At 61.4% G+C, this 23,768-nt stretch overlaps 2 protein-coding genes across 4 annotated transcripts in view; one reads left to right on the top strand and one right to left on the bottom strand.

The window, feature by feature from the left end:
• TMEM104 (transmembrane protein 104) overlaps positions 1–5,074 on the top strand; it is a 56,643-nt gene extending 51,569 nt beyond the window's left edge. For both annotated transcript variants that reach the window (XM_061392900.1, XM_061392901.1), the window contains exon 10: positions 726–5,074. In XM_061392900.1, coding sequence (XP_061248884.1) covers positions 726–1,486 — 761 coding nt within the window. In that variant the 3' untranslated portion in view covers positions 1,487–5,074. The remainder of the gene's footprint in view (positions 1–725) is intronic.
• A 1,739-nt stretch (positions 5,075–6,813) lies between these two features.
• Positions 6,814–23,327, bottom strand: GRIN2C (glutamate ionotropic receptor NMDA type subunit 2C). 2 transcript variants are annotated; one of them, XM_061392897.1, is made up of 12 exons: positions 17,649–23,327; positions 14,681–15,279; positions 14,234–14,348; positions 13,063–13,274; positions 12,737–12,902; positions 12,297–12,450; positions 11,869–11,994; positions 11,285–11,514; positions 10,756–10,916; positions 10,082–10,269; positions 8,758–8,990; positions 6,814–8,330 (listed from the first exon to the last, which is right to left on the bottom strand). In XM_061392897.1, the coding sequence occupies exons 1-12, from the start codon at positions 18,315–18,317 to the stop codon at positions 7,227–7,229; spliced, it is 3,957 nt and encodes a 1,318-aa protein (XP_061248881.1). In that variant the 5' UTR covers positions 18,318–23,327; the 3' UTR covers positions 6,814–7,226. The 2 variants fall into 2 exon arrangements, with proteins under 2 accessions (XP_061248881.1, XP_061248882.1); XM_061392898.1 differs by having other exon boundaries at positions 12,737–12,899.
• Between the last annotated feature and the right edge of the window lie 441 nt (positions 23,328–23,768).

Below are 23,768 nucleotides of genomic sequence, written 5' to 3'. Positions count from 1 at the left end.
GCGCCGGCTCGGGGTGTGAGGGCCGCTGTAAGAGTGCAGCCAGCCCAGAGCTCTGTCTGCTCTCAACAGTCCCCGATCCCCTTCCCTTTCTGCAGCACACCCGGGGCAGAGTGGCTTCCTGTCCAGGAGAACAGAGCCACACAGCCTCGGCCTCTAGCCTTGGCCTCAGCTCCCCCAGCATTGGCCCCCCATGCTGTTTCTTGCCTCAAGTGACTCTGGGTCCCGTCCTCCACCCAAGGCTGCCACCCTCCGTCCCCCCTGCCCAGGAGGACAGCTCCTCCCAAGGGCTCCGTGCCTTCCACCCCCGCCCCGCAACCCCGATCCTCAGACAACCCAGTCTTTCAAACCAAACGCAGAAGAGCGACCAGCACCCTGCTCCAGGCCTCCCCCTGCCAGGAAGCTGGTGGGAAACCCCTACCCCCGGAGCCCTGGGGCCCGTAGGGAGCCTGCACTCCTCCGAGGGGACTGATCGCCCTCCTGCCGTGCCCAGCAACTCCCCCAACACGCACCTTCCTATACCTGCGGGTGGGGGGAGTGGGCGGGATGTCCCCAACAGCAGCAGCCACTGCCGGCCTGCACCCAAGGACGACTCTCCCAACCTTGGGAATCTTAATGTGCTTTCTCTCGGGGCTCAGGTCCTGTGGTCGCCGCCCCCAGACCCGAGACAGGCCCCGGGCGGGGCTGCCCCTCCTCCCTGCCTGCCTGACCCCCGTCCTGTCTTGCAGCTTTCGCCATCATGATCGTGCTGGCCCTAGTGCGCATTGCGCACGGGCGCGGGGAGGGGCACCCTCCGCTGGCAGACCTCTCGGGCGTCCGGAACCTGCTGGGCGTGTGCGTCTACTCCTTCATGTGCCAGCACTCCCTGCCGTCGCTCCTCACCCCCGTCTCCTCCAAGCGCCACCTCACGCGCCTGGTCTTCCTGGACTACGTGTTCATCCTGGCGTTCTACGGGCTCCTCTCCTTCACCGCCATCTTCTGCTTCCGTGGCGACAGCCTGCTGGACATGTACACCCTCAACTTTGCACGCTGCGACGTGGTGGGCCTGGCCGCCGTGCGCTTCTTCCTCGGCCTCTTCCCCGTCTTCACCATCAGCACCAACTTCCCCATCATCGCCGTGACCCTCCGCAACAACTGGAAGACGCTCTTCCACCGCGAGGGGGGCACATACCCCTGGGTGGTGGACCGCGTGGTGTTCCCCACCATCACCCTGCTGCCCCCCGTGCTGGTGGCCTTCTGCACCCACGACCTGGAGTCCCTGGTGGGCATCACGGGGGCCTACGCGGGCACGGGCATCCAGTACGTCATCCCGGCCTTCCTGGTGTACCTCTGCCGCAAGGACACCCAGCTGGCCTTCGGCTACGGGACCGTCAACAAGCACAGGTCCCCCTTTCGCCACACCTTCTGGGTGGGCTTTGTGCTGCTCTGGGCTTTCTCCTGCTTCTTCTTTGTCACCGCCAACATTGTCCTCAGCGAGACCAAGCTCTGACAGCAGGACGTGTCTGGTGACGAAAGGGGTAGGAGCCCCCCACCGGCAGAGCCCAGAGCTCGTTGCCTCCCTGGGCGCAGCGGGGCAGGCAAGACCCAGGCTCTTGGAGGGGACCTCCTCCCCACCCAGGATTCCACACAGCCTGCACCTCACCGAGGTCGCTCTCCTCCAGGTCCTCTTGCCTGGGGCTGCCCCCGCCAGCCGAGTCCCACAGCAGGGCCACGCAGCTGCTCCGAGGCTCTCGTCTGGTTAATGGACTCGAGTCCTCTGCTTCGGAACGGTGGAAGCGCAGTGCTGGCACACTGCCATTATTTATACCAGACACGTGTCCCCCAGCCTCTCTCCCAGCCCCTCCTGCATCTCTGGGAAATCCGCTCCACCAGGGTGAGCCCAGAGCCCTCCTGTCCTCCCCACTGGGCCTGGCAGGGCTCACCTTTCCGCCAGGCCTGGAGGTGCCAAGCACCTCTCCTAGGGGAGTGCCAGGCCAGCCGGTGACAAGGACCGGATGTGCTAATTGGTCCCAGGGGCCCCAGACCAAAGCAGTGAAGGCCACGCGGAGGGCACCAACATCTGTCCCGGGCTCCTGAGTCCATGATGACTCTGGAGCAGCGGGCGGAAGCAGCCCTTTCCTCTCAGACACAGCAGCCCACACATCCCTGGAAGGGATCCTTGGGCCTCCTGCAGTGCCAGGGTTGGGGGGGCACAGGCCAGCATACAAGGGGCACTGGAGTGGCCCCCCGGCTGTCACCACTGTGGCTGGGAGCACCTCAGGCATGTAGCCCATGGTTCCCACCCCGTAAGAGAGGTCATGCCTGCCCCCACTCCATCACTAACAGGGGCTCCCTTTCAAGCCAGGCTGTGGGTACAACCCTGATGTCCATGCTCTCCATGTCCCTTGGGTGCCGTGGGGTGAGATAGGGCCCCGCTCACCCTTCCCATGGAAGGAGGGCCAGGTTCCCGGGCACCTCACCAGCTCCACGTGGTAACCCCCACCCCCACAATCATGCATGCACCTGCTGGGCCAGCCTCCCTGGGAGACACAGGTGACTCGAATGAACTGCATTTTCAACGTGCCTTCTGCTTCAGGACCCGGGGGCTCCTCCTGGCCCTCCCTGGCGAGCCCCCGGCCCTGGGCCTAATCCTCCTGTCCTGGAGCCCAGAGCAGTGGACAGGAGCAGCCTCTGGGGTGGGGTCCCTGCCCCTCCGTCCTTTGATCTCAGTGCCTTGCTCGGCTCTCCAGGGAATCCCGGCAGCCTGCTCCCCGCCCCCGCCGCCCCCGCGCATCTCAAGTGTCTTCAAACTTTGGACAGAGCATGGACGCCAGGTCTTCTGAGGCCCACGGGTGGTTTCGCGGAGGGGAACACGGGCTTTGCAAGAACACGGGGAGTCCGTGGGCGGTCCCAGCCCTCCCCGGGGCAGCCCCCGGCCTGTGAGAGTCCAGTGTCTCAATCGGCCGCGACCTGCTTTCTCAGTTTTGTCGCGCATCTTCCGTCCTCACAGCTCGTCCAATGTACTGTTCTCTTGCATCCTCCCGGAAAGATGCCCCTTCCCCGTTTGCCTCCCAGGAGGCCTTGCGGGGTGGGCGGGGCCGGGATGTGTCCGCCCCCTGGGGCCGGGACCCTCCCTGGGGCTGTCCAGCTGTTTTGCTGAAAAGTCAATTAAAACGTCTGTGCTTACCCTTCTCCAATTACATTTTCCTCTTGCTTAAGGACAAAGCGAATCAAACCATCCTGCCGCCTCAGGCTCCAAACCAAATTTTGGACACAAATTTATTAGCGTCGTAAAGCCAGGTTGATTTATGTGGCAATCTGGAGCTGACAGCCGCGGAGTCGGGCAGCCGCGTTCCGCTCCGCCTCCCAGCCGAGCAGCCACAGTCCCGGAAATAAGTGGCCGGAGGTGTCCACACCACTGATGGCAAACAAGGGCGCCTCACCCCTGCCGGTCTGGGCTCCTTTGCTCCTTGCTGTTTGCCTAACGTCTGTCCTGCTGGAGGTCAGATGGGGTCAGCGTCTTCTCTGCTGCTGATGGCCCCGGAGGACAGGGGCTGAGGTCCTGACAGCTGGCCGGTCCCCAGGTGCTCACCTTGCCCGTCCAGCACGTTCGGCTGTATTGACACCCGCTTAGGGAGGTGGGCAAGTGGGGTGATGGCTTCTAGTCTACAGAGGGCCCTGGGGTCAGTGGTGGGGAAGCTAGAAAAGGATGCCAGCCTGACCTGGCTCGGGTCCAAGTTGTTGCGGAGGAGGCCCCAACCCGATGCCATTCACCTGCCCTGACTGCCCCAGACTGGCCCTGAGGGCAGGCCAGGTCAAGGTGGGAGTCAGCCTACTCTGTCTGTTCCCCGCAAAAGTACTGAGCCTCGTGCCAGCAGCTCCTGGCTGTGCCCTCACCTGAGGCCAGAGAGGCGGCTGCAGGCTTACAGATGGGGCATATGGCGGATGACAGGCCAGGAGGCACTGCCAAGTGGTGGGAGGTGGGCAGCAGGCACCTTGCCAGGCCCTCAGCCACACAGCTGTTCTTGCCAAAATGGGGGTGGGAGCAGCCTCAGCAACGGGCAGAGGCCAAAGGCAGGTTGGAGGAGGGCAGGAGCAGCCTCCCACCTCCCCGGGGAGAGAGCTCTCCCAGGGGGAGAGCCGGCAGTGTGTATGGCACTGGGCCAGTGAAGGCTGAAACCATGCCTCTTGAGAGACCCCACCCCTGATCGGGGCTGACACCTGGCTCTTCTGCAACCAGGATCCAGAGCTGCAGGTGGGAGCTGTAGGATCCCGCCTCCCCAGGGCCTGGGGCTCATGGTGTAGAGGGCAGAAAGGGGGAAGTGACATCTCCTGAGTGCCTGGTGTGTTCCAGGCATGGCACTGGGCACTCTCCATCTGGACCTTAGCGGCATAACTTGCAGGTTAAGAGTGGAGACCAAGAAATCGGACCTGCCACTTGCAGGCAGCAGCCCCCAAGGTCTCTCCTCCTGTCTTTTGTACCTGCATCCCTGACCTGTATGGGAGCTCAAGTCCAGTGTACTGACGCCCAGTTCCCTTGTCCTCACCAGACATACTGCATGTATAGCCATGTCCCTCTAGACTTATCAAAGACCCCTGGTCTGGGTCCTCAGGCACCTAGTTGGTTTCATAGCCGCCTAGTGAGTCAAGTGTCTTCTTGTTGGCAGTTGCCTGCCACGATTCAGAAACAGGAAATGCACTTGAATTCTTTAGGGCTTTGGGGAGGGGGGAATCTGGCTCCCCAATTTCCCCTGCAAACTGAAGGGCAGCCTTCCCCCTTCACAGCCCCAGACTCAGCACAAGCTAGGGAGTTCTGGAGCCAAGACGGAACCGAAGCTCAGGTATCCTGGCCAAAGCCCTCTTGCCCACCCCTGTCTAAGCTCTGTGCCCCCTTCCCCACACGTGGGCCCCAGGAAAGAGGAGGTGTAGAGGATGAGCCCCTCAGCAAAGACAGAGGAAGAAACGCAGTGACCAGGGCAGCAGGAGGGAGCAGAGTGAGACAGCAGGAAACGTCTGCAGCTGAGACGCGACCAACTGCCCCTCCTCATGTGTCCCGTCAAAAGAAAAACACAGCATTTGGGTGTCTGGGTTCAGCCGGCTGTTTGCTCCCCAGTCACGCCCTGCTTTACGATGACTGACCATAACCATGGCCTCGCTGCGCTCACTCACACAGCCGGCTCCCTGAGCCCCTACCAGGCTTTCTGCCCTCCCGTTGATCAGGCAGAACCTTCTCTAGTCCTCCCGCAGAGGGGCAGCAGGCATCTGAACCTGCAGAAGGCACCCTTCCTGCCCCCGCTCCCCTCTAAGACTCGCTTCTCCCCAGAATACATTCCTAGAGAAGGAGCCAGGCGTCCAGGAACCCAGCCCTGGGCGCGGGACGGGCCCCTCCTTGGAGCCAGCCAGCAGCAGGCTCAGCCCCACATGTGGTTCTTAATTATCTTTCCAGTTCTTGGTTATTAATGATATTGGGCAGGGAGCAGAGAGCAGCTTGGACCTCACAACCCCTCCCAGCCTCACCTACTGCAGCCTGCTCAGATCCAGAGGCTGGTGCTCAAATCCAGGGGCTGGTGGCCAATGGTTAACCCTCTCACCTCCAGAGGCTGTGCCCTAGCACTCACTCAGACCCACACTCACCACCTGTTGTGGAACTCCCAGATTCTGGATCTGAATCTGAAAATCCATGGGGCAGAGAAAGTGAAACTGACTTTGGATGGGGGCCCCCTAAACTGGTGGTGGTCAGGCACTCCAGCTGGGAATGGAGGAGTATTAGAAATTTCCCCCACTCTACTATTTCAGCTGCTCTTACCCCTAAAGCCAAACAAACAAACAAAAATTTCCAGTTTTCGTGGCTCCAGTCCCAGGTGGTGGACTATTTGGAGACTCGTGAGGGAACCCAGCCTCCTGGAAGCCAGCAAGGAGGAGTGGCGAGGGTAAGAACACGGGGCAGCGGCTGCACATGGCGCTGCCGGCCTCCTCCCTACGACATGGAGTTAGTTTCTGCCCTGCTTCACCCTAATTGTCAGGACAGAAAGGCCTCAGGCTTCACATGCTCACAGTCAGAAAAGCTCTGCTGGCACCAGTGTTTGCAGAATGGATGGAAGAAGAATTCTGGCTTCAGTCATTGTGGGGCTAAATGTAATCACAGATGTGAAAGCACAGCAAACAGCACTCAAGAGCCATCTTTTTAGATGGTTCACAGCCAATGACATGAGGCAGAGGAAGGAGGTGGGGCTGGCAGCCCCGGAGCAGGGACAAAGAACTGAGATGTGGGACAGATTCTCTGACCTGGGGGTCCTCCCAGCCCCAGGAGTCCTGGCACCAGCAAAGCTGAGCTGTGCCTGACCCCAGAAGCCCACCCGGGCCAGGCTTCCAGAACCGGCAGGCAGTCTGAGCCCAGCACAGCCACCGTGGAGTGAATACCGCTGGCCAGGAAAGCCCCGCAGACCCCCCGGACAGACCTCCCTCCACCATCTGCACCATGACATTGTCGGGCTCCCATCGGGGCCCCTGGCAGAGCAGGGCACCCACAGCCCCCTGGCGTGAGCCCTTGTTTTCAAGGACACTGAAGGATGAACGCCATCCATCAACCACCAAAGCCCCCTGCTGAGCACATTTGTCGCTTCTGGCACCAGGGTGGGAGGGAGCTGACACTGAAAACCAAGTGGCTTCTGCACGGAGTCTTCGCTCAGCCTCACTTCCTGGGTACTCCCACCAAGGGAGCTGCCCACCTGCTGTAGGCAGGCACCTCACCTGGGATACTCCCATGATGCTCCTGTCACCTAAAGGCTGCCGTGTGCCCCACTCTGGGGATGCAGAATGAGGCAGTCAGGGCCAGTGGGTTGTAAAAGGTTGGTTTAATGTCCCAGCACTTGGAGAAAAAAAAACTCCAGCCAGATGGAACAAGAACCACGACAGCCCTGCCCCAACCCCAAGTTCCAGTTTACACGCCTCCCACACCAAGCCCCCGGCAGCCACGACCAGGGACCGGCTCACAGCAGGGGAGGGAGACACCACTGCTTCCCTTATGACTCCAGGCCAGGTGGGAAGGGATTTGCATAAGAAGATAGCAGAAGCCCAACCTGCAACAGGACTGCGGCCGCTGAGGTCACCGAGCTGACCATGAAGATATCATCGGTCACTCGGTTGGATTTCAAGACAGAAGCCAAGAAAGCCAGAGACCACCTGCCCTCTAACTGCTGGCAGTGCCAGGCAGAGGATCCAGCTGAACAGGAACCAGAGGACCTGAGCCCTCACACTTCTGACTCCAAGCTGGAGATCCGCCTCCAGGTGCAAGGCCGTGGAAAGCCGTGCGTCCCACAGGCCGCCCTGCTGACCCTTTCCAGTTCCCCACTGTTGCTGTATTCTGGGCTCAGCCCCAGGGTCCTGTCCCTGTGCCCCGGAGGCCCCCAGGCCCCGGGGAGCCAGGGGCCGTGGGCGGCACAGGGTGGGAGGTGAGAGCAGACAACCCCCCAGCAGAGCGGCAGGTGGGCATGGGCGTGGAGGCAGGCGTGCTGTCCGTGCGGCCAGGCGGGGGGCCCGGCCCAGAGCCCCTCCTGGCAGGCCTCGCGGTAAGACGGCAGCCGCATGGACTGCGTCGGTATCAAGCGCCCGCAGGCTGGGCGGGCACACCGGGCGGGCCCAGAACTGGGCCGAGTGAAGGCTTCGGCCACCGAGCTGGGCAGAGACGCGTGGCGCGGGCGTGACCCCCGGGCCCAGGCCGCGCGCAGGAGGGCCTCCCGCCGAGCCAGCTGCTCCGGCCCGAGCAGCGGCAGGTCCTCGGGCTCCGGGGGCTCCGGGAAAAGCGGCAGGAAGGGGCGTCCGGACCGGTCGGCGCGAGGGAAGGAGCTGTAGTGGCCGCGCTCGGGCGACAGGGGACGCTCCGGGCGCGCACGCCGCTCGGAGGCCGAGAAGCGCCGCCCGCGGCGCCCGGGCCGCAGCGGCCACCGCGCCTCCCAGGCCCGCCGGCTCGCCTCCCGGGAGACGTCGGGGAGGGCGGGTCGGGGCGTCGGGGGGCGGCCCGAGGGCTGCGCGGCCCTGCGCCCCAGCGCGGCGCGGCCGCCGCCCGGCGGCCTCCAACCCGTGGGGCTCGGCTCGCGAGGAGGAGCCGGGGTGGGCGGCCGCGGGCCGGGGCAGGCGGGCGGCGGCGCGGGTGCAGGGCGGCCGCCGCCCCAGCTCTCGATGGTTCGCGTGGCGCGGTCCAGGGAGCTGCTCACCCCTGCCGTGGTCACCATGTCGCGCGCCGCCTGCAGCATCTTGAGCACGCTGGCCTGGGCCGAGCCGGCGGTGAGGTCGGGGCTGGGCGGGCGCGCGGGGCTTGCCAGGCTCTGCACGCCACTGAAGCAGCTGTAGATGCCCTGGGCGGAGGGAGGGAGGGGACAGACCCGCCGTGAGCCGCGCCCTGCCCTCCCGGACCGCCCCCACGCAGAACGCCCCTCGCCCAGGTGGGATCCATCAACTCAGGCATCTCTCAGTCCCAGGAAGAAACGAACATTTGTTAGGCGCCTCTTATGTCCCGCTGGGAGCATTTACAGAGGAGCTCTGAGGGGCCAAGAGATGAACTCCTTCTCCTAAACTCACACAGCTTGTAAATGGCAGGTCAGCCTGGCTCCAGAGTCCTGCCCTGCCTGTTGGAGAAGGGCTCTGCTTCTCATCTGCTGCGTGATGCCGGCAGGCCATGCCACCTCTCCAGACCTCAGTTTTTACATCTGTAAATGGGGCCAGGGGCCAGCTGGGCTGGTGCCCCTACAGCTGGGGCCTGGCTAGGGCGGGGTGGGCACCCACCCTGCTGAAGGCCAGCAGGAAGTCCAGCCGGGACGTGTTGGGCACGGAGTGGCGCAGCTTCCAGTAGACCAGGTGCTCCCAGGCAAAGACCAGCAGGGCCAGCCCCATGGCCACAAGCAGCATGTAGAAGACACCCGCCATGTTGTCGATGTCCAGCTTGCTGCTCATCACCTCGTTCTTCTCATTCTGGCAGATCCCTGAGAGCCACACCGTCTCCAGCTTCTGGGTCTCCCCTGGGGTGGGGGTGGGGGTGCACACCTGGCTCAGGGAGGACACTTCCAGCGCTCACCTAAGCCTGGAGTTAGGAGGGGTCTGGGGCCAGGGTACCACCCACCTGTAGGACTACACAGGGATCCAGCCTTACAGGGACGGATGGGGGGAGGGGAGTCAATAAAGAGGAGGGAGGAGAGCAGAGTGGGAGCTGGGGGGGGGGGGTGAGCAGTGCCAGCCTCTGACACACTCACCTCCCACATGCCCAGTAAAGGCTTGTTGATTGGGTAAATGTTATCATTCATTTATTCGTCAAAGACTTATTGATCACCTGCATGCCAGGCATGGAACTGGGCACACAGAGACAACAGAGCTAGGCCCCCAGGGAGGCTGCAAGCATCTTCACTGTTATCGCTCACATTATTCTGCGGCACTGATGGAAAACCAGTTCATCTAACTGGGACTCTAAACTCAAAGCTCTCTCTGGGTCTCAGAGCAGCCCAGCTGGGCCGTTCACAGGTGTGAGCTCTCGGTACCAAGGCCAGCCTGGGCCGGGGCTCTGGGATTAGGCTGGCTCTTGGCACCATTCCCAGGGCCTCTCAAGATGGAAATGGAGAGAATTCCCTGACTGCCCAGTGCTTAGGACTCCATGCTTCCACTGCAAGGGGCACAGGTTCAGTCCCTGGTCAGGGAACTAAGATCATGCATGTCCCAAGGTGCAGCCAAAATAAATTAATAAATAAAAGATAGCTGTTGTAAAAAAAAAAAAAAGATGGAAATGGAGGGGAGGGGTCTTGGGAAAAAGTAAAGGAGTTCAGACACCCCACCCCACCCCCCGCTGTGGCCTGAGCTCCCTCCTTCAAGGACTCCCCAAATATTTCCTGCTCCCTCCTGGCCAACTCATCCCTCCCCAGTCTCCCTCCAGTGTTCCTAATGCCCCCACCCAACTACTGTGCCAACCTCCCACCCCCAGAGCCTCTCTCCCTGCCCGCAGGTGCTGGGCACTCGGAGAACAGCAGTGGAAATGCTAACCAGCCCCCAGGCAGCTGTCCCAGCCATGGGCTTTGTCAACCACATGGGACCCACCCCGGGCCCCCTCAGAGGCTGCACCCACCGTCTCCCAGGAACTGAAGGAGCGCCAGGTCTATGGCCCGCTTCCAGTGGGAGTCCTTCTGCATGGCGATGCCATAGCCGGTGGTGGCAAAGACCTTGCCAGAGCCGATGGTGACCAGCTTGCAGCCCTCGTCCTTGCCCGCCATGTAGTTGAGGACAGCAGCGTCATAGATGAAGGCGTCCAGCTTCCTGGGGGACAGGCTAAGCCCTCAGGCCGGCAATCAAGCAAGGTGCGGGGCACCGAACCCGGGGCCTGACGGGGATCTGGGCCATGAGAGCCCGCGGGCCACTACCCGGGGGTGGGGGCGATGGGCAGAGCCTTCTCCTCCCTGGGGTCCTGGATGCAAAGAAGCCCCCTCCCACGGCTTGGGAACCCCACCTCCCTCCTCTTCAGAGAGGCCAGGGGGGCTCTCTGCCCCCGGAGGACACGTCCTGTCTGCCCTCCGGGCCCCTAAAGACCCTAAGAAGGTCATAACCAATGCTTGGGGCAAGGCTGAGCCCTGGTCAGTACCATAGCTGCGCCCCTGGGCCCTGGTGCATGTCCATTTTTGTCTCACTCTGCCCCTCCCCAGGAGTCCTACCGGGCAGCCCAGCCTCACCATCCCCACCTTGGGTCTCTCGGGGAGACACGTGGGTAGAGACACTCAGAGGGTGGGAGCAGGACTGCAGACCCACCCCATCTTGAGGCTGGTCAGCGCGTCCTCCACCGAGCGCTGGTTGAACTTGACCATGTGGGTGTGCATGTCGCGGTAGTTGCTGCGGATGTTCCGTTCCGTGCTGCCGTTGGGCACCGTGCCAAAGCGGAAGGGCGGGTACTGATCCTGTGGCCGCTGGAACTGCGGGCCGAGGGCACTGTCGGCATTCCTAACCCTTCCTCCGACCTTCCAGGCACCAACACCCCCAACCCCATTCCCGCAGCCTGGACTCCGCACAGGAATGGCAGAACTGTCGTAGAGACTGACTGCACCAAGCCTGTGTCTTAAAAACAAAGACACGGAGGCCAGGACAAGGAAAGATGCACTCAAAACATACTAAGTGGACTTAAGCCATTTCTCTCCTCCCCAGGCTCCCCGGCTTCTTCCTGCTCCCGCCTCCAGTTCAGATTCCGCTGACTCCATCTGTCCTGTGTCCCACCCAAGGCCTGCCCCTGCCTGCCTGCGGCATCCCCTTCCCCGCCACCCTCCAACAGCAGGGGCTGCAGAACCTTCTTATCACTGAGTCCGGACACGGTGTCGATGTACTGCTCCTGGATCATGAAGGCGGCCAGGTTGGCAGTGTAGCTGGCGAGGAAGATGACAGCGAAGAAGGCCCACACCAGCACCATGATCTTGCTGGTGGTGCCCCGGGGGTTCTCAATGGGCACCGAGTTGTTGAAGACCAGCGCCCAGAGCAGCCACACGGACTTGCCGATGGTGAAGGACGGGCCCCCAGACCCTGGGGGCGAGAGGGCAGACGCTGGGGTTCCTCTTGCCCGGCACAGAGGGCATCAGGTCCAGCCTACCTGAGTCCATGGCTCCTGTCTCCACTAACCCCATCCCTGGCCATCCCCACCCCAGAGCACATCAACTCACTTTGCTTCTCCCTCTCATGTATCTGATGGGTCCCCCTGCATGTTGTCTGAAGGCCAGGAACCCCCACTAGGGGGCATTCTCTGAAAGGCTCCCCCCACCCCACTCCCCCATCCTCTCACTCTCTACCTCCCCCACCCCCTCCACCGGAAGCCCTGAGCCCACCCCTCCGGGAAGCTCCAAGCCTGCTCCCTCCTCCCAGGCCCAAGTGGGAGCTTACTCTTGCCGCTGGTGAGGTTCTGGTTGTAGCTGACGGGGCTGAAGTACTCGAACATGAAGACAGTGATGGCCACGACCGTGAGGCACATGACGAACATCATGACCCACACGGCAGGGCTGTAGGGCTCTGGGAACAGAGGGAGGCGGCTCAGAGGAGGCCTGGGTGCAGGCAGGTGGGTCCACGTGGTCACCAGCCCCTTGGACAGAGCAGAGGGGTCTCTGACTCTCAGAGCAGTGGAGCCCCAGGGGAGATGCCCCTAGGGAGACCAGGCTCCCCAGCAAGCCTTGGTCTCCCCTCTCCATCTGCTCTGGGACAGGGTCCTATCACAACAGTGCTTGCCCTCCAAGGGCCCACCCCAGGCTCCACACATCCACTTGGGGGTCCCTCCGCACCACCCTCACCACCCCGACCATGGCCCTGAGCCGCACCCAGAAAGGCCGAGGGGGAGACGGTGCCGTTGCTGCGGGCCACCATCACACTGATGCCCGTCTCCACGAAGGGCACGGAGAAATCCACGATCTCAGAACGCTCCTCGTTGATTGTGAGGGAGCCGATGGCCATGTCCGCCCGCTTGTAGTACACCTGAGGGTCAGGCCCAGATCGGAGGAGGGACTCCCGCTCCCCTCCTGGCCCCCCTGCCAGCACCCTCCACCCGAGTCCTCAGAGCTCCACCCCTGGAGTCATCACTGGTGCCAATACAGTCCCTGTGCCAGCTCGGAGACCTGTGGGAGCTGGGCCTGGGTCTCACCCCGACGGAGCCCCAGCACAGGAGGAAACACCTAAGGGACCATCTGGGGGTGGTTGACGGATGTCGGGGCGGGGCGGGGAGGCAGGCAGTGGGGCTCGGGCAGCCTGGGGGCAGGCCTACCTCCCCGATCATGCCGTTCCACACACCACGCACTCTCTTGCCATGCTTGCCGTTGGTCACCAGGTACAGGTCGTAGGAGAACCTGACCACCCTGGCCAGCTTCTTGAGGATGTCGATGCAGAAGCCCTTACAGCAAAGCTTGGTGTAGGGGGCCGCGTCACCGCTGCTGCCGCCGAGAAGACCACTGGGGTCAGAGCCAGTGGCTCTCTCAGCCTGACGTGCGGACCCTGCCCCCATTCCCGAGCGTAAGACACACACTTGCCCGCCATCACTCAGCGGTGCACAGTTCACATCACACCCCCCCACCCCCATGTGTTCTGGCGGACCTGAAGGTGTGGTTGCTCTGCCGGCGGCAGGGCACAGTGTTGGGCACGCAGCCGCCTGTGCCAGGGTCGGGGCTCTCCACGATGACAAAGGGTCGCTCCTCCAGCGTGGCCACCGTCAGGTGCCGGCTGTCCACCACGGGCTGCAGGGAGGCACTGTAGCGAGGCCACACGGGGTACTTCATGTGCAGGACGCCGTGGTCCCAGCGCCCCACCTGCAGAGGGTGACCGGCCTCAGCCTGGGACCTTCAGCCCTACTATGCCCATCCTGTAGGTATGGCTTCTATCAGGGGGGCATGCCAAGGCCAAGAATCCCCCACCACTCCTAGGATCACATGGGACAGGCCAGAGCAGGGCCTGGGGCGAGAGAGTTTGGAGAACAGGAGAGTCAGGGCAAAGGGCTGGGCACGCCCAGAAGAGAAGACCTTCCTGCAGCCTCCGCGGCCTCTGTTCCCCACACTCTCCAGTCCAGCTTCCACACTTCCCTGCTGCTGGGCCAGGGTGTCTTCCTCAAGCCCAGACCTGAGCCTGTCTCTCTACACTCATTCCCTGGACCCTCACACAAAGTCCTTAGCCCAGCACTCAATACCCTTCACGTTCAGGTTCAATTCTCTCCATCACCCCTTCCTTCTTCCCCAGTCTCCACACCCCTGAACACATCGATTAAAAATGCTTCACATCCTTCTTCCCCTTGGTCTACGAGACTAGTATCTCTTCTGGGTGGGCTCCTACTCAACCATCTATAGCCCCCAGGCCAAATGTCCCAACTTCTGAGAAGACTTCTCCAGTTTCCTCCTTTGAAGGCAGAATCAATTTCTGCCCCTCCTCTCTACTCCCATAATGCTTTGCAAACCTTCTTTCATAAGCAAGGATCTCCCCAAAGTCTATTTGTTTCCATCCATCTAGCCAACACAGCTGTGAGTTACTCCTCCAAGGGCAGGACTGTGTAATAAGAGTGCTTAATAAGTTCTATAGTGGCAGGAGGCCGGGGTGGTGTGGGAGCCCAGAGCAGAGGTGCCTCACCCACCCTGGAGGACCTGGAGATGTTTCAGCTGAGATCTGAAGGATGAGGGGCCGGATAAGGGGCAGATGGGACTCTCTGCTCAGCTGTGGGGCAAGGAGCGGGGACACAATGAAAGGATACCGAGGGCCCTTGGGCTCACCCCCTTCTCACCATCTCCCAAAGGCGGTGCCGGTTGAGGGCAATCACCACCATGGTGGGCTGGACCAGGTACCCACCAGGGCCGAAGGAAAAGTCCCGGCCCTCCCAGGTGACATTCAGCAGGTGCCTGCGAGGAGGGGAGAAGCCAGTGTCCCCTGAGTCCTGCCTGCAGCCCAGCCCAGACCCGGAAGTACCCTCCCACCTCCTGCCTCATCACCACCACCAGCAGGCCGCATTTGTGTATTTACTGCTCTGTTTCCTTACGTTGACCCCCGAGGTCCTCACCACACTCTCACACCCCGCTCTTTTCTCAGATGAAGAAACTAAGGCCCAGGGAGGTGAGGTCACTCGGCCCCAGGTCACACAGCTAGAGCGAGGTGTCACAGGCAAGCCCAAACTCCCTGCCACCACGGGCCTTGAAGCACCCCCCTCACGCCCATGCCCTGGGCAGGTGCCTACCTGTAGAAGGCCTCCCGGGCAGGGCTGAGGGGCCCAGGGTGGGCGCGGCAGTCCCCAGCTGGGGCGGGCAGGGCACCGTGCTGGCGCCGGTAGCCATGGGCGCCCAGGGCCAGGATAGCCACGCCGTCTCGGACCTTCTGGCGCAGGCTGAGGCGCCAGCTCTCGGTGACGACGCTGATGAGGCCCACGGGGAAGGCGGCAGGGGGCGTGTCGGTGCTGCCCAGCGCCAGGCTAGGCACCAGCCACACGTGCCCGGGCCCTACCAAGCCAGCCTGCGCCGCCTCGGCGAAGAGCACCTCGGCCTCCTCGCGCGAGCAGTAGGCCACCAGCACCGGGGCGTCGAGCTGGCGCAGCAGGCGCTGGGTGTGCTGGCGCGCCCCGCCGGGGCCCAGCTCCAGCGTGAGCACGTCCAGCAGCCGCCAGCTCAGGTAGCTGGCGTCGGTGACGGCGCGCACGCCCTCGAGGAAGAGAGCGTGGCCGGGGTGCAGGCTGGTGATCACGGCGAAGGCGCTCCAGTCATACTCCTCCAGCACCTTGAACAGCACCTGCAGCTGCTGCTCCAGGGACACGCCCAGCTGCAGGAAGGCGGAGCCCGACTCCTGCGGGGCGGGGGCGGGGCCTGAGCGGGGCGTGGCCTGCCTGCCCCGCCCCTTGGTTAACCCCCCTCACGCCTCTGCATTGGAAGATGCTGGGCGTCCCAGGGACCCCTGTCCCTACTATGCCCTTCATCCCTACCCCCGGTCCCGCGCGTGGTTCCCAGCCCCTGCTGCCCATGAAAATCTCCTGGAGAGCATTTTTTAAACCTTGCTGCCTGATCAAGTCTGGACCGCAGACTGGCAGGAGCAGCGTCACCTGGGCGCTTGTAGGAAATGTAAATTCTCTGGGCCAATGCACACCTGCTAGGTCAGATTCTCTGAGGATGGCGCCCAGGGATCTGTATTTCAACAAACGCTTCAGATGACTCGAGCCCACCAGTCCCGGCCAGCTGAATGGGCCTCTCAGAAACGGTGCAGTGAGCGTCTGTAATTTGCTACAGCACTGTGAGAGTGGAGAGTCACCCGTGCTGAGAGATAATGTCAGGCCCAGAAGCAACTGGGAAAGCTCCATCCTCTACGGAGCCCTGGCGATGAGAAAGTTCCTCCCCTCCCCTGCGTTGGCCACCACAAAGTGCCCTGGACCTGCCAAATCTAGCCTGGACTAGGGCAGTCCTCTCCAAGCTGTGGGTTCCCTGCTGCCACTCCACCCCACCAAGATTTCACCACACTGCGACTGTCCCAATCTTTTTAAAAAGTAACTCCATGAAAACCCTATAAGACAAGCAAACCAGTTCCTTCAACAAACAAATTTACAAGGAAAAGAGAGAGAGATGGAAGAGGAGACTTCAGACAGAGACTTGAAAGTCGTACCAACCAATCGCCACGTGGGACACTAGTTTGGCTCCTGCTTCAAGTCAACAGATTTTAACATACACATTTATGACATTTATGAGACAATGGGGGAAGATTTGAACACTGCCTGGATGTGTTTTGCTGTTAAGGGATTTTTATTGTTTTTTAGACAGGATAATGTATGGTGGTTTTATTATTTTGTAAAGTCCTATCGTCTAGAGTTGTGTACTGAGGTATTTATGGATGAGATAAATATTGCATCTGGGTTTTGCTTCAAAATAATACAGAAGAAGGGAAAGTGAGTGGGGGTAAGGATAAGGCATGGTCGGCCTGGATGGGATAGTGGTTGCTGCTGCTGCTGCTGCTGCTGCTAAGTCGCTTCAGTCGTGTCCGACTGTGCGACCCCATAGATGGCAGCCCATCAGGCTCACCCGTCCCTGGGATTCTCCAGGCAAGAACACTGGAGTGGGCTGCCATTTCCTTCTCCAATGCATGAAAGTGAAAAGTGAAAGTGAAGTCGTTCAGTCGTGTCTGACTCTTAGCGACCCCATGGACTGCAGCCCACCAGGCTCCTCCATCCATGGGATTTTCCAGGCAAGAGTACTGGAGTTGGGTGCCACTGCCTTCTCCTGGGATAGGGGTTACCTGGGATCATTAAACTCTTCTATTTTTATGTATGCTCAAAATTCCCCATAATAAAAATATAAGCATAAAAGACGGGCAAATAGATCAGTCTCTCCCCTCAACACCTTCAGCTCCTCGCTTTCTTAGGGTGAAACCCAGAAGTCTTCCCATGTGGTCGGGACCTCACCTCCCTCCCCAGGCTTCTCTCTGTTCCTAAACACTCTGCTCCTCCTCACCTCCGAGCAGCCGCACTACTGTGAACTGCCTGGAACTGCTCCCTTGGCCTGGGACACTCACTCCCACTCCACCCCCACACACACAACTTGTCAACCCCCCTCGCCCTCCAGGTCTCAGTTTCGGTGTCACTTCTTAAGAGACATTCTCTGACCAGCCCGGACCCAGAAGGGAGTCCTACTAGACTCCCGTGTGGCATCCGTGTTTGTTCTTCCAGATGCTGATCCCAGCTGTGATTGCAGGTGAATGCATGTTTAGAACTTTCTCCCCCCAAGACAGACAGCGAGGGCTTGCCTCCCCCAGGTCTCAGACAGTGAGACCCCACAAGTTCTAGCCTGCAGGCCAGCTACTTCAGATCCCATGCCCAGCCTGGCCTTCAAGCTGGGGTCTGGAGCCTGACCAAGGAAGTCCAGAAAAACAGGGAGAAGGTGAGCCAGGGCTGTCTCAGAACCAGAGGTGGGTTTTCCACCTGCCTACCCCTCATCCAGTCATAAATGTGAAAGCAGCTCAGAAAGTTTATCTTCTAGAACATAAAATCATCATTCCCACAGCTTTCCCCTCCCTCACCCATGTCTCTCCCAGTCCCAACATTCTTGCTGGGCCCACCCCAATTCCACCTTCCTAGAACCCAAGCATCTCCCTGGCCCAGACTCAGCCCACACTCCCAGCCCCAGCCTGGCTCCAAGCTCAAGGGATGGGAAGACATGACTTTGAACGGGCACCTTGGGGGTGAGGACCACAGCAGAGCCCCCACTGATGCTGAGGATTGGCACGTGGGTCTGGGAGGAGATGAAGTCCAGGATCTGGGCCACGGCCTCAGTGCCCACGTTGTCCTCAAAGACGATGCCATGGACGCGGGCAGCCCCCAGGAGCCCGCAGATCTGGGTGAGGAGACTGCTTGGGTTGGTGTTGTTGATGCCCACGCTCAGCGGCTGGATCTCCAGGGGCAAGTCCAGGAAGCTCTGGGGGGTGAGGCGGGTACGGGCCTGGGCCTGCGGGGACCCCGAGCTGCCAAATACCACGGCCACCGTCACAGTCTGCTCTCCCTGCCCAGGGCCCAGCCCTGCCCAGGCCCCGAGGAGTGAGGTAAGCAGCAGGGCCGGGCCCAGGGCCACCCCCATGTCCACCGGAGAGTCCTGCGGAGAGAGCAGGGTAGGCACAGGCAGGGAGACAGAGGCATGGAGAAAAAACAAAAAGGACAGAGAGGAGGCGAAAGCCAGAGTCAGAGGGACAGACATCCAGAGGATGAAAGAGAAGAGGGAGGAGCCTCCCTCCACAGAGAGAGGTGGACAGACACAGACAGACACAGAGAAAGAGGCAGAGAGGTTAGCGGAGGGTCCACATGCAGCCTGGAGACCGGGGTCTGGGCAGAATGTGGCCTGGACAGGCATTCATGACTTCCCTCCTGCTGTTGAACAGCATGCTTGGCTAGAAAGGCCAGACCTTTGAAACTTATCTATCTAGGCTCTGCCCCAGGGAGGTACACATCAAATGCTAATCTGGTACCAAGTGCATGGATTTGAGTCAGGGAGACCTGAGTTCAAGTCCCAGTTCTGCCACTCACTGACTGTGTGATCTTGGGGAAGTTGCTTGGCCTCTCCGAGCCACGATTTCTTGCCAGCAATAATCACAGGACTACTTCACAGCAGTGAGAGGGCTACCCACTGTTATCAGCATCCTTATTTTCTAGGTGACAGCTCCATAGCAGGTGAATGAAGGCAGCTCTTGAAACACACACACATACACACACACAGACCTTTTGCATCCTAAGTTGAATCTAACATCCCTGAGGACCCTGCTCTGTGTAACCCTGCCTGGTGCAAAGCCCCCTCCTCCTGGGCTCTGGGCATCCCTACCCTCCATGGCCTCAATTAGTAGCAGCTCTTCCACAGCAGGAGTGTGACCCCACTGAGTGTTTCAGGGCTTGGGGTCACCTGCAATCCTCACGGTATCTCACACGTGAGTTGCCTCCCTGGGCCATCGCTGGTGTGAGGGATTTTTTAAACCTACCCCAAGGGCCTGATGTGTATCCTCGTGAAACAAGCATCACTGCTTTGGGTTGGGACCAACAGCCACACTGTGAGTGGTGCCCAGGGAGGCAGCTCTCCCTCCCAGCTGGCTGTCAGCCACAGCTTTGCCACCCACTCCATTTCCATCACTTCCCCAATGAAACTTCTGAACGGGAGAGGGCCAAAGGGTGACCAGGCTGGGCCAGATTTCATTTCAGAATGAGAAGAGAGGATTTTTGGCAGGGGAGGGAATACTGTATTTGCTTTTGTGCCCTTGAAATCTCCCCCTGTGTAGGGTTTCCCAGTACACTGAGAGTGTCAGCCGGGAGGGACTTCCCTTGTAGCTAAGGTTCTACGCTCCCAATGTAGGGGGCCCGGGTTCAATCCCTGGTGGGGGAACTAGATCCCACATGCCACGACTAGTTCTCATGCCGCAACTAAAGATCCTGAACTCTGCAACAAAGATCAAAGACCCCAAGTGTCACAACTAAGACCCAGCACAGCTGAATAAATAACTAAAAAGCATGTCAGTGTGAGTCTAGGGTAGGGACAGAAGCCGGCTGTGTCCACAGCTGCCTTCAACCAGGGATTTCGCATCACACCAGCAAAGGACACTGTCACGCTCCTTTCTCCTCCTGCAAGCTCTCTGTGCTCAGCTGCCCATCCCTGGGAAGCCTGAAGCCTCCTCCACTTCTGCCTCCCGGCTCTGAGTGCCGGACCTGTGCTGTCAAATATAGCAGCCACCAGTCATGTGTGATTATCAGGCCCTTAAATGAGGCCCATCCCAACGGAGGGATGCTGTAGGTGTAAAATACACACTGAATAACAAAAACTCCACATTACAAAACGAAAATATCTCGTTAATATTTTTGTATTGATCACATGTTGAAGAAATATTTTAGATACATTGATTCAGACACAATATAGTGTTAGAATTCATTTCACTTCTTTTTCCTTTTGTCTAATGTGCCTACATGTGGCTCCCATTTTGTTTCTTTCTGGCTACGTGACTGTAGATGAAGGACCCAGGTCCTCCCTCAGCTCCTAAGGGGCACTGCCCCCAGAGACTCTCTCAGATGGGAAGGAGTCCTTCAGGGCTGGAATTGGCGAGGAGAGGAAGCTGGGGCAGGTCTTGCCTCTCCCTAGGAGTGACCACAGAATGCCTATGGATGGAGGGACCCCAGTCAAGGCAGTCCCCAAGCTTCAAAGAGCAATGGGAAAGGCTTCCCAATTGGCTCAGTGGTCAAGAATCTGCCTGCCAGTGCAGGAGACACAAGAGACACGGGTTTGATCTCTGGGTCAGGAAAATCCCCTGGAGGAGGAAATGGCAACTCACTCCAGTATTCTTGCCTAGAGAATCCCATGGCCAGAGGAGCCTGGTGGGCTACAGTCCATGGAGTCGCAAAGAGCCAGACACGACTGAGCAATTGAGCGCACATGAATGGCTGATGCTTCGGAGTACAGCAGAAACTAACACAACACTGTAAAGCAATTATCTCCTAATTAAAAATAAATTTAAGAAACATTTTTTTTTTTTAAAGAGCAATGGGCAGATTCCAAGAGTCTCAGGCTCCACAGTCTCAGCACCACGGGGCATCCAGCCTCTGCAGCAAGTCAGGAAGGTCAGACCTGAGCCCCAGCCTGACCCCATCTCCCATGTGTCTCCCCCTGGCCTCCCACTTCTCCACCTCCCATCCAGCCACACCCCACCTGCTGCCCCCTTGGCCAAAAAGAGCCCTCTGGCCGCTGCACCCCTCCTCAAACAGCACGGCTGCTCCCTGGTGCCTGCACATGAAGCCCGGACACCCTGGTCCCATGGACAGAGCCTGGCACACCCTGGCTGCCCTCCCCTCCGTGGGCCTCCTCCTCCCTCCCGTCTGGTGGCCAGATGGCCCCACTGCCCTCACCTCCAGGCTTGCTCTGCTGCTCTCTTGGGCTGCAATGGCCTCTTCCCTTTGCCTCTCTCGTCTCCACGACAAACTCCAGAACTTTCAGAGCCCCAGGTAAATCCCTCTCCCACAGAGCCCCTGCCTCAGTACCTCGCAGCTGCGGACGCACAGGTGGGGACAAAGAGGGTCTGGGTCTGGTCCCAGGCCAGCTGCCCTTCCCCACCACCACCTCCGGTCGGGGAGCTCCGGCTATGCCTCTGGGATGGCTCCTGTCACTTCGCCCTGTGGCAGGAACGTGCCCACTTCAGGATGCCCCCACCCCAGGCGGTGGACTGTTGTCTTCCAGACCTCTGCCCACCCACTTGCGGGTCCACACATTTCGCAAAGGGGCTGTTAATATTTGATGAACGCTCGGACCTCCCCAAGAAAGCCCGGGGGAGGGAGGCAATTGTCGGTCTTCTGAGACACTCAGCATCACCTTGAACGGCCCGAACACCTCCGCCTGCTTAGAGCTCTTCTCTCTCTTCCCCTGCTCCCCCAATCCCAGGCAGGCTCCCCGCACACAGACGTGCACACACTCTCCCACGCCAGACATCTGAGGGCCGTCCCCCACCCCAGGCCGGGAGCCTGGGTCCCCGGAGTCAGCCCCACCCACCAACCGCGCCGCTTCCCGCTTCCCGGAGGAGCCGAGGGACCCCAGCCGCGCGGCCCGTCTGGATTCGCCGCCCACCGGGTGAGCGACCTTCGCTCTGCCGTCGGGTTTCCCTGCCTCCCTTCTGCCGAGTGCCAGGGGAGAACCCGGGCGCCAGGGGAGAAGACCACCGCTCCACCTTGCCCCCACTGTCGCGGACACCGAGGTCTCCCTCCTGTAAGACTAACTCCCCGCCCCCCACCCTCGCCGCTGATTCCACTCGGACCCTCAGGGGAATCTCTTACACTCGGGCTGTGAAATTCGGGGTATTTTTAGGCCAGCGATAAATAATTCATAGGGAACGTAGCATCAGACTCCCCCCGCGGGAGGAGGGGGCGCGAGCGGCGAGAGACACCGTCACCCGCGGCTCAAGGACACTTGCGATGCGGCGGCGGCGACTCCGGACGCTGGGACCCGCGCCACGCCTCCTGGCGGCCAAACTGGGCACCACGCACCCCGCGCCCCCAGCCTCGCCGCTGCCCTCTGCAGACCTCCTCGGCTCCTAGGTCCCCATCCCCGCTGCCTCCAAGCTGGATCGTGCCCCAAGCCCCGCGAGTGGGGAGCGCCGAGCTCACCTGGCAAGTGGGGCCAGGCGAGCCGGTGTGGGCGCCGTACCAGCTCAGTCCTGCCGTAGGGCAAATCCGGGAGTTAGGTTCCCGGTCTACTCGGTCCCCTTCACGTTAATATTCGAATTCCTCGTACCGAGTTTAGGAACAGCTTGGAAGCTGACTGGCGCAGCCAGAAACTAGACGGGCTCTGAGACACAGCAGGCGATCCGCACCCAGCAAATTCCCTTCCTCACTTTAGGGGATGAAGCCAGGGCGGTGCGCTTTGGAGGGCTGGGGACCAAGCCCGAAGTCCCTCCAGGGGAGCAGGGCTAGGACCAGTAGGGTGAGCGTCAGGGCCCGGCAAGAATTCCCCCTTGGCTCACCCGGCAGGACCTTTCCATGGCTCGTGGGACGCACCCTTGGGGATGTTCTGGCCGCTGTGTGACATTACCTTCTCATGGCCCTGGCCCTGCCCGCCTAGGCCTAGGCGTGAACCACTTTCTGCAGCAGGAGGCTTGCGGCTCCCCTTCCCAGCCGTCGGGGATCCTGGTCGAAGCCCGGGGAAACCAGAGCAATGCGCTGGTGCGGCCGCCAAGGCCCAGCGCACCGGGGCGCGCGGGGGTGGAGGGCTCTTGCCTCTCCCAGGTCTTCTTCGCCCATCCTTCGTCTCTCAGCCTCGAGCCTGGCTGGGTCCGCCAGGCGCGGGGCCAGAGTTTGGGGAGATCACACCACCCCGTAAAGCCCACTCTGCTTCCTTGAGGTCAGAGGAGGGAGGTTGCACAGAAGGAAGAGCTGGAAGTGGGGAATCTGGGCGGGGGTGGGGTGCGGTGCTCACAGCCGGTGAAGGGGCGGGACTGCGAGGGCAGATCCTCGGCCGACCTCCCGGGAGCAGGCGGCCGGCTCCTGGAGCCACTGACAGCCCCTTTCGTCCTCTCTGCTCCGCGCCCTCTCCAGCCCCCTTCGCTCTGGCTCAGCTCAGCCACGGCTCCAGCTCCCCAAGCCCCGCCCGGCTTCCCGCAGCAACAGTTGCGGGGCTCCTAGCCCCGACTCCTGCGTCCGCGCACCGCTCCCTCCCCAGCGGTGCCGCGGCGCCTGGCGAAAAGGGGGGCCCGGAGGGCTCGGCGACCCGGGAGACGAACGTCTTGGGCGCCTCGCCCGCGTCCTTCCCTCGCGTCCGCCGCGCGCGCCTGGCACCCCGGCCTCTCTCCCACACCTCGTCCCCGCCCGCCTGGGTCTTAATCCCCAGGCCGGGCGCCCCAGGTTCCGGACCCCCAGCTCCACCCCCCTCGGGCTCCGAGCGTCCTCCAGACTCTCCCCGGTGCCCCGCGTCTGTCCCCGCCGTCCTTGCCCGTGAGGCGCCGGAGCCCAGCCCCAAGTTGGCGGCGAAGTTGGCGCCCCCCGCTCGCCGCCCGCCACTCACCGGGGGGAAGGGGCGCTGCGCCCGCGCCCAGAGCCCGCGCCGGCCGCCTCCCGCGCGGAACGAGTCCCGGCGACTCGGCTCCGCGCGCGGCGCGCTCTGTCCTAGCTTGGCGGGCGCCTGGGCAGGGGCGCCTGCGGGGCCGGAGCCCGTGGCGCGGCCTGCCGGGCTGGGACCGGGCCCGCCCCCACGCCCCGCGCCCCGCGCCCCTCCCGTGGCCCGCTCGGCGCCGGGTTCCGTCCCGGGCTGGGCGGCGCGCCGCGCCTCCGGCTCCCGGGGCTCGCCAGC

The sequence above is a fragment of the Bos javanicus genome, chromosome 19 (assembly GCF_032452875.1).
Source record: "Bos javanicus breed banteng chromosome 19, ARS-OSU_banteng_1.0, whole genome shotgun sequence".
In the NCBI taxonomy this organism is placed as follows: Eukaryota; Metazoa; Chordata; class Mammalia; order Artiodactyla; family Bovidae; genus Bos; species Bos javanicus.
This window is presented reverse-complemented; position numbering and strand designations above follow the sequence as displayed.

Bases quoted from the DNA above. Each gene is read 5' to 3' on its own strand.
- GRIN2C (XM_061392897.1), bottom strand. From the start codon at position 18,317: ATGCCTGTCCAGGCCACATTCTGCCCAGACCCCGGTCTCCAGGCTGCA. The intron at 13,275-14,233 runs GTGAGAAGGGGG...CACCCTCTGCAG, and splicing joins GGCACCGCCTTTGGGAGATG to GTGGGGCGCTGGGACCACGG. The intron at 12,903-13,062 runs GTCCGCCAGAAC...TCTCGGCGGCAG, and splicing joins CAGAGCAACCACACCTTCAG to CAGCGGTGACGCGGCCCCCT.